Source organism: Limulus polyphemus, unplaced genomic scaffold (genome assembly GCF_000517525.1).
Source record: "Limulus polyphemus unplaced genomic scaffold, Limulus_polyphemus-2.1.2 Scaffold619, whole genome shotgun sequence".
NCBI lineage: Eukaryota > Metazoa > Arthropoda > Merostomata > Xiphosura > Limulidae > Limulus > Limulus polyphemus.
Genome location: NW_013666229.1, coordinates 298411 through 312317, shown reverse-complemented (window position 1 = coordinate 312317; position 13907 = coordinate 298411). Strand labels below are relative to the sequence as shown.

General features: G+C 30.9%; 1 protein-coding gene across 1 annotated transcript in view; it reads left to right on the top strand.

Moving 5' to 3' along the window:
* The window catches only part of LOC106459506 (zinc finger protein rotund-like), a 168318-nt gene extending 163590 nt beyond the window's left edge, over positions 1 to 4728 (top strand). Inside the window, exon 8 of the mRNA XM_022386007.1 lies at positions 4633 to 4728. Within this exon, the coding sequence (XP_022241715.1) occupies positions 4633 to 4664 (32 nt within the window). The 3' untranslated portion in view covers positions 4665 to 4728. The remainder of the gene's footprint in view (positions 1 to 4632) is intronic.
* The last annotated feature ends 9179 nt before the right edge of the window (positions 4729 to 13907 follow it).

Here is a 13907-nt window from a genome sequence, read left to right as displayed (position 1 = left end):
GGGGGGGGGGGGGGGAGGCCTAGCGGCCTTCCCTCTAGTCTTACACTGCTAAATTAGGGACGGCTAACGCAGATAGCCCTCGTGTAGCTTTGCGCGAAATTCAAAAACAAAGAAACAAACAACCTTATCTAACATATGAAGTCACCAACAATTACTCTTAATTACTGAAGTTTTGATCGACATTAAGTGCTACGCCTGTTATTCTTAATTCTAAGAATTTTTATTTTATTTAATATTCACTCACTATACATACACAAGTGTTTTAGTATCCACATGAACTGATGACACTCTCCTTATGTTCCACAGCGACCCAATTTTAATACGTATAAAAATGGAATGTTGTTATCGGGAAGACGAAGGAATGGAATGTCAAAATACTTTTGTACTGTTTAAATTTTGTAAATAGTATAAAAGGGTGCGGGCTGGTCCTGAGGTATAACTGTGGATTTCGAACCTCATGACCCGTGTTCGAATCCGTGCGATGTCACAAAATAGGTTTTCCATTTTAATCTGTGGATGCATTATAAGAATAACACTCATTTCTTTAGCGTGATTTGTGGATTATAGGTTGATGCTGTTTGGTTGCTTTATTTCAGTTCAAAATTAGGGACGGTGGAAAATAGTCTTAGGTGGTTTACTATGAATACAAATACATTGAAATTCATGTAAGTATTTATTACACATAACTAAGTTCTCACTTAAGGAAAAGCATTAAAATAAACATTGTCGTTGGCAGAAGACTCCTTTGAAAGGACTCGCAAGGCAACTATGGCAGAGTGTCAAGTAGAAAAATATAAACAGGCAGAGTGGAAACGACGATATACAGGCAAAAAAAAAAAAACTAAAGGAAGATTAACACAATTTCATTTCTGGCCAGAGAATGTAGAAATAAATACAATATTTAGGTAGTTTAGTTGTGTGTTAAAGAGCAAATTACTAGAGTTTCCTAACATGACATTTGTCCGACGGTAAAGATAAGTTCGATCCACTATGGTGGACAGAATGCATATAGCTTATAGTGTAGCTTTGCGCTAATACAAAAGCAGAACTTAATAACCCATTTACACCTAGTTCATGCTGCCTTGAGGATGTTAAGTATCTAGAGAAAAATACCATGCTGAAAGTTAATGAGGGAAAAATAATTTTATTTTGATAAGTATCGCAACAAAAACTTGATGACGGGATGTTTCGTTATATTCCAATACTTTGTAATATTTATAAAAGCTCATTTATTCCATAGTCAAACACTGAATATCGTTTTTTATGCTTTTGTGTGTATTTTAGCGCATTCTCTAATTACAAGTGCCTGTTTATCTTTAAGTAGCTGTTAAAATTATTGCTTTATGCCAATCTGTATTCAAGCGTTTGTGATAATAATTACCTTTCTAAAAGGCACACAAATTAAATGTATTTCCCCCTATAATGTCCATATATTGAAATATTTTTAGGAAGTGAAATATTTTTCCAATCAAATAGAAAATGTATTCATGTGCCACACAAAGCCATTGATGGCGTACAAGCAATATTTCACTTATAAATTATTGTGACTAACTTGCATATAATAAGAAAAAATGATTGATTGTGCAAGGTTTAGTACAACTAGTCAAGGAGGTTAAAGATGAAATAAACTATTTTATTTTATTTTAATTCCACAACGAAACAGTATTATATATTTTTTTCTTTTAAAAATAGAACATACATTTAATATTGACGCATACTTGTTAAAATTCAGTGTAAGCTAGAATCTATTTTGTGGACTGCTTCATTCAAGGTCGTTTCAAAGGCCTTTGGCAATAGGAAGCGAAAGATCTTTAGTATATTCAAAAACATTTTTTTTTTGTTTATAGAAAGGTCCGGTTGGATTTTAGTACGTTCATGTGGAGCTCATCATTTTTAATTTTTTTCCAGGTTATAGCTGGGCATTATTAAAACAAAAATGCTTAGTTCTTTATTAACGGCAGTCAATTTTTAAAGAAATGTATCTCATTACTAAAATGTTAGGTCAAACGATACAGGACTAATAGTGTTGGTAAGAAATAGTGGTAAGAAATATCCATAAAACTCTACATAGCCGCAGGTATACAGGATGGTAGGTAAAATCCAGGTGGACTGCTGATGTCATCCAAAGTCCCATTTGTTTCCAACATGCTTCAAATTACGCTAACTGAATTACCTTGCTTCTTCCTCTTCAAAACATTGTACGATTACTCAAATGCATTTATTTTTTTAAAACTATATAATAGAGCAGTTAAACCATTAATATTATCACATGAACATTTCATTATAAATAGCTCCCAATTGCTTCAGGTCTGAGATCATTTTTGCATTGCTAGATTAAAGGCCTACGAGTTCTTGAGGGACTTTTATAATTATTCCTAAAATAGAATGAGAAACAAAGGGAGTTTTAGGTATTTAATATATGTTCTAAAAAGTAATTGAAAAATACGTTGTTTCAATTTTATTAAGCTTAGAAAACAGAATGTTAGACTAACTGATTAGTTTGTTTTAATATATTTGCCTCTTTTTTAAATTATTTGTAGAAAATACTAAGAATTTACGTGTCCTTGCATTGTCAAATATTTTAACGTAATACCTAGGCTTAAACATTTGTTGAAATCTAATAGTTGTCCTTCAGCGAAGTCAACAGACTTCTTTTGTAGAGATTCAGATAAGTTATATGTGTTATTATATATTACAAAAGGGAGCCACCTTGTGATTTACCTTGATCACAAGAATTTATTGTTCTACTAAGAAGAAAACAAGAAAAAATAATGTTTTTAGCAGATTTCATTCGGGCTTACTCTCTTTGTGACTTCTAACCATCCTATAGCTCAGACATTAACACATATTATATATCAATATTTTTATGAAATTGTGAAACGAACTTGATATGAGTGATTTACGTACTTTAATTTTTTAAACTTCGTAACAGAAATAGTGTATTTTAATGATGCTAAAGACAACACTAACAATGATCCTAAACTTAGTGGTAGATTTGTTAACTCAAGCGTTATGTAACTTGATCAAGTATGGCACATAAGGATACATTGAGTATTATTTTAAAACTGTTCGAGTAAATACTGCCTAAAAACATAAGAATGAACTTTCATCAAAACATCTGAACTCTATATAACATATACACACTTCTATCTGAGCAAGCGAACCACAGAAACCTAATTGCTCACTAATAGTACAAGTAACACTTGAAATAATCTCGCCTTAGAAGAAATTGCTTCAATGTGTTCGTGTTTTATAAACAATTTAGTTTCTTAAATTTACAAATATTTATATACTAAGATCTGGCGCTCAGAGACCACAATAGTAAATAACTTTTACCGAATTGCTTTTTTCTTCTGCTTTTTCTAGTAAATTATAGGGCACACTACATAACTTTTAGGGTTTCTTCTGTTTAGTAAAGTGTATTGAAGTGCATCCTGCCTTTAGTAACTATTGAGAAAGAACTACAAACATTCATATGTGTCTTCTGTTGTGTGTAGTATGTAACAGCCAACATTGAAACCATTAATAACCATTCATTATTGACTATATATTTTCCTCTGTATAGTAAATGATAGCTAGACTAGAACGACATTGATAAGTAATTACGTTTCTTTTGCTGTGTGTGGTTATGTTTCTTTTTTCTGGATAGAATATAATAGAGAATACTAAAACAATTGTTAATCATGTGTAGTTGTAGCGAACACTAAAACAATTAACAACCCTTAATAAGTGGTTATGTTTCTTTTTTTCTGGATAGAATATAATAGAGAATACTAAAACAATTATTAATCATGTGTAGTTGTAGCGAACACTAAAACAATTAACAACCCTTAATAAGTGGTTATGTTTCTTTTTTCTTGGATAGAATATGATAGAGAATACTAAAACAATTATTAATCATGTGTAGTTGTAGCGAACACTAAAACAATTAACAACCCTTAATAAGTGGTTATGTTTCTTTGCTCCGTGAAGTATATAATACTCTGCTTTTCGTAGTATATTGTACCGAAGACTAAACTTTCGCTCAACCAGACTCTGACACTGATCACATCAAAGTTTGTAATGAATATTAATTACACTGCGAGTGTTTCATTAAAATATATTTATTTCTGGGATTACTAATCTCTTGGTGCAAGTAGATGTACAGGTTATACAAGGATTATAATAAGCATTAGTTAGATATTGGTCGGGAACAGTTGCAATGAAATAGCACAACCTAATACTTTCTCGTGATACTGATGTTTGTTGAAAACGCAGCAATCTAAGTTTTACATCATCAGCTCATTGGGCACATCAAAATATTATTTACATTTGAAATAGTGAGCAGATAGGTGTGATTGTTTGAGTAATATTATATTTTCGGATAACAGATTTCCGAGACCAATTTTTGTGTATTAATAAAACCGGTAGGTACTTAATGTGTTTCTTTTAAGCAACAGTATATTTCCTTCAATATGTGCATCTTGAAAGCTGATTAAAATTGTACTTTATTTTGCATCCATATGGAAGGCTTTAAACACACACACACACACACACATATATTTTGTTGATATATGAGGGTCTGTGAAGTTCTCTAGTATTACTGGTAGTTTTATTTTATTATAATCCATTCTGGAATCTTCTTACATATAGTGGTCTACTCCGTGATGTGCTGTATGCTGTAAGACACTGGTGATTTCTTCAGTAATTTAATGTATTGTTGGTCTTTGTGTCACATTAAAAATTAGCAAAGGAATGTAGTATTGAGTCTTTTTTTATAAGACATTTTGTCTTATTTTCACATCAATACTTGCAGCATACCATAAAGTCTAAAGTAAGAAGAAAGAAAGACTTAACACAGTACTAACAGCTCCACAGATAATAATATATCACAGTGAGTAATTAAGATAATTTAACATCACAGTGTTAACAGTTCCACAGGTCATAATATACCACCTGGATTAGTTGTGGTAACTTAACATCGCAGTGTAAACAGCTCCACAGATCATAATATACCACCTGGATTAGTTGTGGTAATTTAACATCACAGTGTTAACAGTTCCACAGGTCATAATATACCACCTGGATTAGTTGTGGTAACTTAACATCGCAGTGTAAACAGCTCCACAGATCATAATATACCACCTGGATTAGTTGTGGTAACTTAACATCGCAGTGTAAACAGCTCCACAGATCATAATATACCACCCGGATTAGTTAGGGTAACTAAAAATCGCAGTGTTAATAGCTCTACAGCCCATAATATATCACAGTGAGTAACTAAAGTAACTTAGCAACAGTTTTAAAATATCCGCAGACATAATATAACACCATGAGTAGTTAGGGCAACTTAATATCACAGTGATAACAGCTCCACAGACACAATATACCACAGTGAGTAATTAGGGTAACTTAACACAGTGTTGAAAGCTTAGGCCATTATAACAAAATTGAATGATTAGGAAAACTTAAAAACAATGCCAACAATTCCAACATTTATATGAAAAAGAGAAATAATATGTAGAATAATTTAAAATGAAGTCATTATAACACAGAAAATCTAGGGTTATATAACAACAATGTAGACAGCCACAGACATCATAATATACCAGAAATGAATGCCATGGGACTGATGGGAAAGTTAGCAGTCACCAATCGAATAACGATTAACTATAAGGTGCTTTAATATTAACAAATCTACCTTAAAGAAAAATGCAATAATTATTAGAGTAAGATAGCTACATTGTTACAACCTCCACAACTTAGGAAGAAATAATGACTACAGAGGTTAGGCACGGCATTTTAAAATGATTTTGGAGTGTTACCATGACGTTATTAACCATATGATCACGTCAAGTCGTGTTCTTTCTGACGACAGTGTGTTTTGGCAATAGTCCCGCAACGTAGTTACTACTGCAAAAGGCTCCGTCGTAAGGCTGTCACGCTCAAAGGACACCATTATTCCACTCAAGCTCTCTATTAGCAATCTATTATGCGAGAACGATGGTTTTCCAGCACTTTCAACAGCCAGATCGAATAGCAATTCATAAGTATTATGTCTGTCGACTTGACCAGTATGTTTTTGCCCAACCCACCAGTTGCTCCATCCTCAATCACTATGGGGAACAAAAAATGGTAAAACTCTCCATTTTGTTTGAATTGTGTTTTTGATATTGTAATACTTTTCCACAATTTAACTGTTTAATCTGTGTTTTGTTAAAACATTTGATAATTATGCTTTCAAGACTTATCTATTTAAAAGGAAACAGCTTCCTGCTTTTTATATGCTGCTTTTAATTTATCTTCCTGACTATCACCGAAATACACGCTCACTTTAATATAACTCATTTATTATATGAAAATATTTTGTAATATTCGCTATGTATTATCCTACCTTATTTAACTAATGTGTCTTTTACATCAAGTTGGTGGGGACGCGTTGCTAGGCCGCCATGACGTCATAGTTTCATTAAACCAGCATAACATGTCTCAACATGAATATATTTAATCGATATTAAACACTAAGTCATTAGGTAATTAATTCTACTACCCATTTAAATCATCCTAGAAAGGATGTTTGTCATTAAATTATCAATTAATTTTATGACCATTTAAATCGTTTTAAAAAGGACGCTTATCACTAAATTATTAATTACATTTCCTGACCATTTAAATCATCTTAAAAGGACGATATTATGAAATAATTAAAACTTACTGCTCGATGTCTCAACATAACAATAATTAAGACATTCATTGGTTAAGTACATTTCCTGACCTCTTAAATCGTCCTAAAAAGGATGCTTAACACTAATTTATTAGACCAGTCCAGTATTTCCTATTCTTAGCATACCGTGTCCATCTGATTCCTGCTTTCGCCACTTTATCGTCCCTCAATCTTCTCTTTTGCCTTCTGTTAGATCTTTTCCCTGTTCTAGGTTTAGATTGCCATTCAATTGTTCTTAATGTCCACCTATTATCGAAATACCTTGCTATATGTCCAGCTCATTTCCATTTAGTTCTTAAAATGAAACTTACTGCATCTATTATATTTGTTGTTGTTTTATATTCTGTCATTTCTCAATCTGTCTTGCAGTGTTATATGAAGTATTTTTCTTTCGATAGCTCTTTCTGTGGTTTCTATCTTTTTCCTTATCTCTTTTGTTAGTGCCCATGTTTGGCAGCCATATGTTAAGGTTGGTAGTACACACTGATCCATGATCTTTTTCTTCAAAGTAATGGGGATATTTTGATCCTCTAGAATTCCCTTATACATTCCTAAACATCGCCATTTTGCCTATAGTCTTACCATAATTTCTTCCCTTGTTGTGTTTTCCATTTTGAGGGTTTGTCCTAAATATTTGTACTCTTACACTTTATCTTTTTCTTCATCCTCAATTTTGACTGTATCTGTGTCATGGAAGTTGGTCATATATTTGGTTTACCCTGATGTATTTTTAATGCTGTTTTCTTGTTACTGGCATTCAAACTAGGGCTTTCATCTTTTTTTATTGAATACAAAGAGAGCTACATCATCTGCAAACATTAGATCTGTTAATGTCTCACCATCTATTTTTATACCTTCATTCTCTAGCTAAGTTTGTCTGAATAGTTCTTGCAAAGTTAGTGTAAACAGAGATATTGGATCACTCTGTCTCACCCCTTTCTCTATCTTTATCACTGATGACACATCTTTACCAAGATGTATTTTTGCTATTGCATCTATGTATATATATATATATATATATATCTTAAGATTTCGATGCACGTTAGATTGACGCCTATTGTAAATAAAACTTTTAATACTGCGCTGTGTTCTACAGAGTCAAATGTTTTTTCACATTCTATAAATGACACACAAAAAGATAAATTGTATTCATTAGATTTTTCTTTTATTTGGTTAGTTGCATATACGTTATCCTTTGTTGAGATATTTTTCCTAAAGCCTGCTTTTTCTCTTGGTTGATGTTCGTCCAAAATTCTTTCCAATCTTTTTTGTAGTACCTTGTGAATAGTTTATATAAGTGAGATAATAGGCTTATGGGGCGGTAATTCTTTATATTTTGCTTGTCTCCCTTCATGTATAAAACCATGATATTGGCCTCTTTCTATTTCTTTAGTATCTTTTTTGACAATTTTGTTATCTGCCTTAGTGTTTCGGTTTCACTTGCTTTCAAAAATCACTAGTGATCATATTGTTTCCTGGAGTTTTGCTACTCACCCTTCTTCTCAGTTAATGCATTCTCCACTTCTGAGACTAAAATTTAGATACTTCAGTTTTATCTGCTTTGATGTTCTCAAAATTCATTTCTGTTCCTGTTTCATCGTTAATAGTCGATGTATATAAATCACTGTGAAAATCGGCACAATTCTCAACTATTTCTATTCTATCATTTGTGGTGATTCCTTCTTTGTTTTTTATTGATAATATTTTCCTGTTTACAACCCATATATATTGATACTCTTAGGTCCTCTACCAGCTTTCATTCTCTTCTTATTCCTGCTCTATATCTTCTTTTCTTCCTTAGTATATTTGTTAATTCAGCATATTCAACTTTATCTTGTATGGTCTTCCTCTATTTGTCTTAAATCCTTTCTCCTTACATCCATTTTCTTTATAAGCTCATACTCTTCATCTTTGTTTAAAGTTTGTTTTCCAAACATGTTGATTTCTTCTGTTTCTTTAATTAAAATCTCATTTAGTTGTTCACAAAAGTTATCCAGATCCTGGTCTTCCTCCAACACTCCAAATCTGTTTCTTAGATTTAAGTCAAAATCTCTTTTATTTTCATTTAGATGATTAATATTGATCGTGAGAGCTTTCTTCTGGCATATAGATTCAAGTCTCGCCAATCATTTATTTACCTTAATTCTTGTTCTCACCATTCCCAGTTAATTGGGTCCAAGTAAAATGTCTTATTTCCATCATAACATTCTATATGGTGTAACGTTTCAAAATATTGAATAAAGGTTCCACATTTTTCTCGTTTTTATTCAATTTACTTTCTCTTATATCATTTCTAACTTTAAAATAGCCACAGATCTTTTTGCCAAAAAAATTTAATAATTCATATATTTACCTTTAACGACGAGGAACCGTCATTTTAGAAAATAAAGTTTCGAGAAATTTATAAAGCTATAACTGAAACCACTATTTCAATGAGACATTTATTATAGTATAGTGTATTATGTACGTCAGTTTTTATTGAACATACTATCATAATTTATCCATTATTTGGACGAGGAAAATATTAGAGTATATCCAATAACTTACTTTACATATTTTCATTATTATTTGACCTGAAAGGATTTAATCATACCAATGTTTCTTTTTTATAAATATCTATAGGCAATTTCCTTTTTCATGATTTAGTACACATTGAACATACTAAATATATATTTCACTTGTATCTAAGACCATTTGCCTGTAGAACCTCAAAGAGACAATCAGCTAGTAACACCATCTGCCTGTAGAACCTTAGAGAGACCATCAGCTAGTAATATCATCCGCCTATAGAACCTTTGTAACACAATTCATCCACTGAACCTTAGTAACACCGTCCGCATATAGAATAGAACCCTAGTACCACTGTTCACCTATGGTAACAGGGCTTTTGGTATCAAACTGTGATGCCACACCTCTTTTAAGACAGCATTGCTCCTGATTCCACTTGATGGAACTGTGATGTCGTCCTTAGGAAAGCATCCTCTAGTGCCATTTCGTGAATATTTTCGCCGTCTGATGCCTATTACATAACAGCTATTTAACCCCCAGATGTATATGTTATATATGTAGTGTTGTAAGTCTGCAGACATACTGCTGTGCCAGTGGGAGGCAGAAATATATGAAAAAGTCCAATTTGAATGTGGTAATCAAATTGTTAAAATACATTTGGAAAACCCAAGGAAACCTCCCTCTTAGAAAGAGATTGAATATAATTAAAATGTGTTCTATGTGCAAAGAATAGAAATCATTTGATGAATTTCTTGAAATATTGAAATAATTTTGATGGTCATAATTTGCATGAAAACGATGTGATAATGATTACTTTAATAAATTCAAAGATATAAAAAATGGAATGCAAATGTGGCTTAGAATTTGTTAAAGCATGTCTTCAAGAAAAAAAAGCATTATCCACATATAAAAATAATGCAGTAAAAATAGGTCTGTGTTAATAAATTTGTTAGTAATAAATGGAGTGGACAATTCCATCTATAACTTCAATAGAGTTGAAAAAGTTTGCTGAATGAAGAAAGTATAGTTGCTAGTCTAAACTTAGAAAACATGATTTACTAAAGTTTAAATGAGATTCGAGGAAAAATTGCTAGAGATTATGAGTTTGATAATGATTTAGTTGCTAATCCAGATAAACCTTGAAAGAAGCAGGAAAAATGTTATGTATCTGGAAATATTACAAACCTTCTTTTAAGAAAACACATGTTCAAAGTAAAGAGCACAAGAAAGACTAAAATATACATCCCACGAAGTTCGATTGAAAAGTTATTTAAAAGTTAATTTTAATCATTATATTAATGCAGCGAATTTTTGTTTAATACAGAAAATATTGTTCTTCGCAAAACAAATTTAACAGCTAACCTTAAATTACATTGTGTTTATCGAAAACGAGAAAAATAGAAGAATTTTCATTCAAAACTAAAAATTAAATAATTTTAAAGTCTACTAATTTGGAAGATTATTATAAGAGATGCTGTTAATAAATTTTCAAGAGAAATGACTGATTTTAAAACAGAAAGAATAGACAGTTTAAAATTTCGAATCAATAAATATAATCCATTATAAAGTTCTTCATATATTGAGTCACATAAAAAGATACAAGATAAAAAAAGCCATGTTAAGTATTAAAATAAAGATCAAGAATGTTTCATGTATTGTATATCAACATATTTACATCCAGTAGATAAGAAAACAGAAATAGTTAGCAATTATATTAAACTGAAAGATATTAAAGAAACACTTAGAAGCTCTGTTGCTATAAACGATATTCCAAAATTTGAATATATCAGTAAATATCTACAGCTCTGATGAAGAATGTATTATTTATCCTTTCATAGTAAATAAAAATTAAACAATAGTGTAATTATAATATTTTATGTGTAACAGACAAAACCTATAAATATTTCGGATTGAAGAAAATGAAGAAAACTGTAAGAGAAAGGAAGCCGTGAAAATTGGAACGCTCTTAAAGGATTCAGTTATATAATTTACGAGCATAAATAATTAATTAAGAATTCTTTTTGTTATCAACACTGATTTTGAATGCTTGATAAGAAAGATCGATACCTGTGATTCAAATCAGTCTTAGAGTTATACGAATGTTTATAGAACACATGAACACATGGATTTTTGTTATTATATCAAGTATGTTCATGGAGATTAAAAAAGTCCTGTAATTTAAAGAGGACCAGATGCACAAATCGAATTCATGAAAATGCTTAAAGGAGAAGTTGGAGAAATAAAAAGTTGTATAACGTTAATAACAAAATGATTTAACTGATGAAGAAAAAGAAGAATTTAAAAATAATGACATTAGTCATACCTGTGATAAGTTAATCATAACCAGATTCAATTATAAGAAATACGGAGATAAACCAATAGATGTTGGAAAATGTTCACGACCATGGTCATTTAACTAGAAAATATGAAGGGCCTGTACACGAAACCTGTAACGTGTTGTATATAGGTCCTTCATTTATACCATTGGTTATTCATAATATGAGCGGATATAATAGTCATCTGTTTATCAAAGCATTAGATTAGAATGATAAAAATTGATCTAATTCTAAACAACGAAGAAAAATATATTTCATTTAGTAAAAAATCGATAACCTGAACTTAAGATTCATAGATTCATTTGTGTTCATAACCAGTACCTTATATAAGCTTTTACGTAACCTTAAGAAAAAGCAGTTCAAAAATACAAAGCACTATTTTCCAGAAGATAAGCTCGATTTAGTAACAAGAAAAGAAGTCTATAAATGCAATGAAACAGAATTACCTCTCAAAGAAACATTTTACAGTATGTTGAATGACTATGATATATCGGACGATGACTACAAACATGCTCAAAATGTTTGTAAAGAATTTAAGATGCAAAATATGGATATGGATATATACAATTTGATCTTTATGAAAAAACTGATGTTCCGATATTAGTTGATATATTCGAGAATTTTAGAGACATTTATTTGAAAACATATGAATTAGACCCTGCTTGGTTAATGGGGTGAAATGTTAAAGAATCAGTGATGTTGAATTTGAATTTTTGTCTGAATATGTTATGATCATAATGCTTGAGAAAAGTATTCGTAGAGATATATATCTCACTGTTGTAATAGATATAGCAAAGCAAATAATACGTACATGAAAGATTATGATCGTAATAAAGGATATTTATTTAGCTTATGTACATGTTAATAACCTATATGGATGAGCAAATTAAATGGAGTGATAGAAATATTGATCTAATGAAAGCACCTGATGATTCTGAAAAATATTATATTTCAGAAGTTGATTTGAACTACCCAAAAGAACTGCATTACTATCATTATATAACTCTAGCATTAGACAACACAAATAATAATATAAAATCAATGACAACTTTATATGATAAGAAACAAAAAATCTTAAACAATATTTATCATTAGGAATGAAACCGAAGAAAATTTTGTTCAAACAGTCTTATTTCTTTAAGAAATATATTAACCTTGTTACGTATTACAATTTCTAATAGCCTCAAACTGAGTTAAATTGTAATTTATATCTAGTAGTTAAATAAATGCCGATATGTTTCCAATTTATGATATTTGCCAACAAGATTGACACACACAGTTTTCTTTGTTATACCAATATATTTTAATACACAAACAATAATACAATTTACAATAACGGTTATTACAAACAGTTACTACAACCAATGATTTATATACAAAAGTTTTACAAACTTACAAGCAATACAAATTCTTCTTTCTACTTTGGAATTTCCTTGGAGTCTTATCGAGGGTTCACGATGAGGGAGTTAATTTTGAGTTGACACAGGTACAATTCACTTAATAGGAAGCTAGCTAGCTTTGTGAAATTCACTTATCACACGCCGATTTTTTCTACCAGTGACGTTAGGTAATGTTGTTCTAAAAGTACTAATGTCCAATGTGAATCCACTGAAGTTAAATGGTTTGTAATATTAGAAATTTATAAACGTTCCGAGTCAATTATCTTACGTTTCCTGATTAATAAGTGTTATAACAATCACAGCTATAGCTTCCGAAGTTTATAACACACCAACTATAGCATACCAATAATATATACTGTTTTTTGGCACGTCGCGGTGGTTATATTTATTGGCGTGTGGAGAGTTCCCGAAATTCCAGTTTTACGTAACAATACTGACGCTAACACTAGCGTTTACATACACAAATATATTGTTGATTCTTACACTCGAGAATCTTCTACAACTTTAGAGAATACGCGGAAGTTTCACAATACATATTTAACAGTATAAGTTAAGCACATTTCTGAATATAAATTAATTTAAACAAACATCGATATTAAAATTAATATATAATAGTAAAATCGCCACAACCTGAATACACAAAACATACCTAAAGCTATTAATTATTTTGAAAGAGAATTTTACGAATTGTTAAATAATTCTGTATTTAGAAAGACTGTGGAAAATAGAGAAAACGAGTTGATATGAAATTATTACTAATGGTATAATTATTCGGATTATTCTTCTCGTCTTTATTATGTGTATCATTATTTTCACAACGTTTCGACCTATAAATTCTCCAGCCATCGTCAGGTATTATATCAGACATTTTTTTGTGTATATGTGTGTGTGTCACAACCAAAAAAGCTTTTTATTGAATTACCAGAATACGAACACCAAAATCTCTGATCACGAATACGG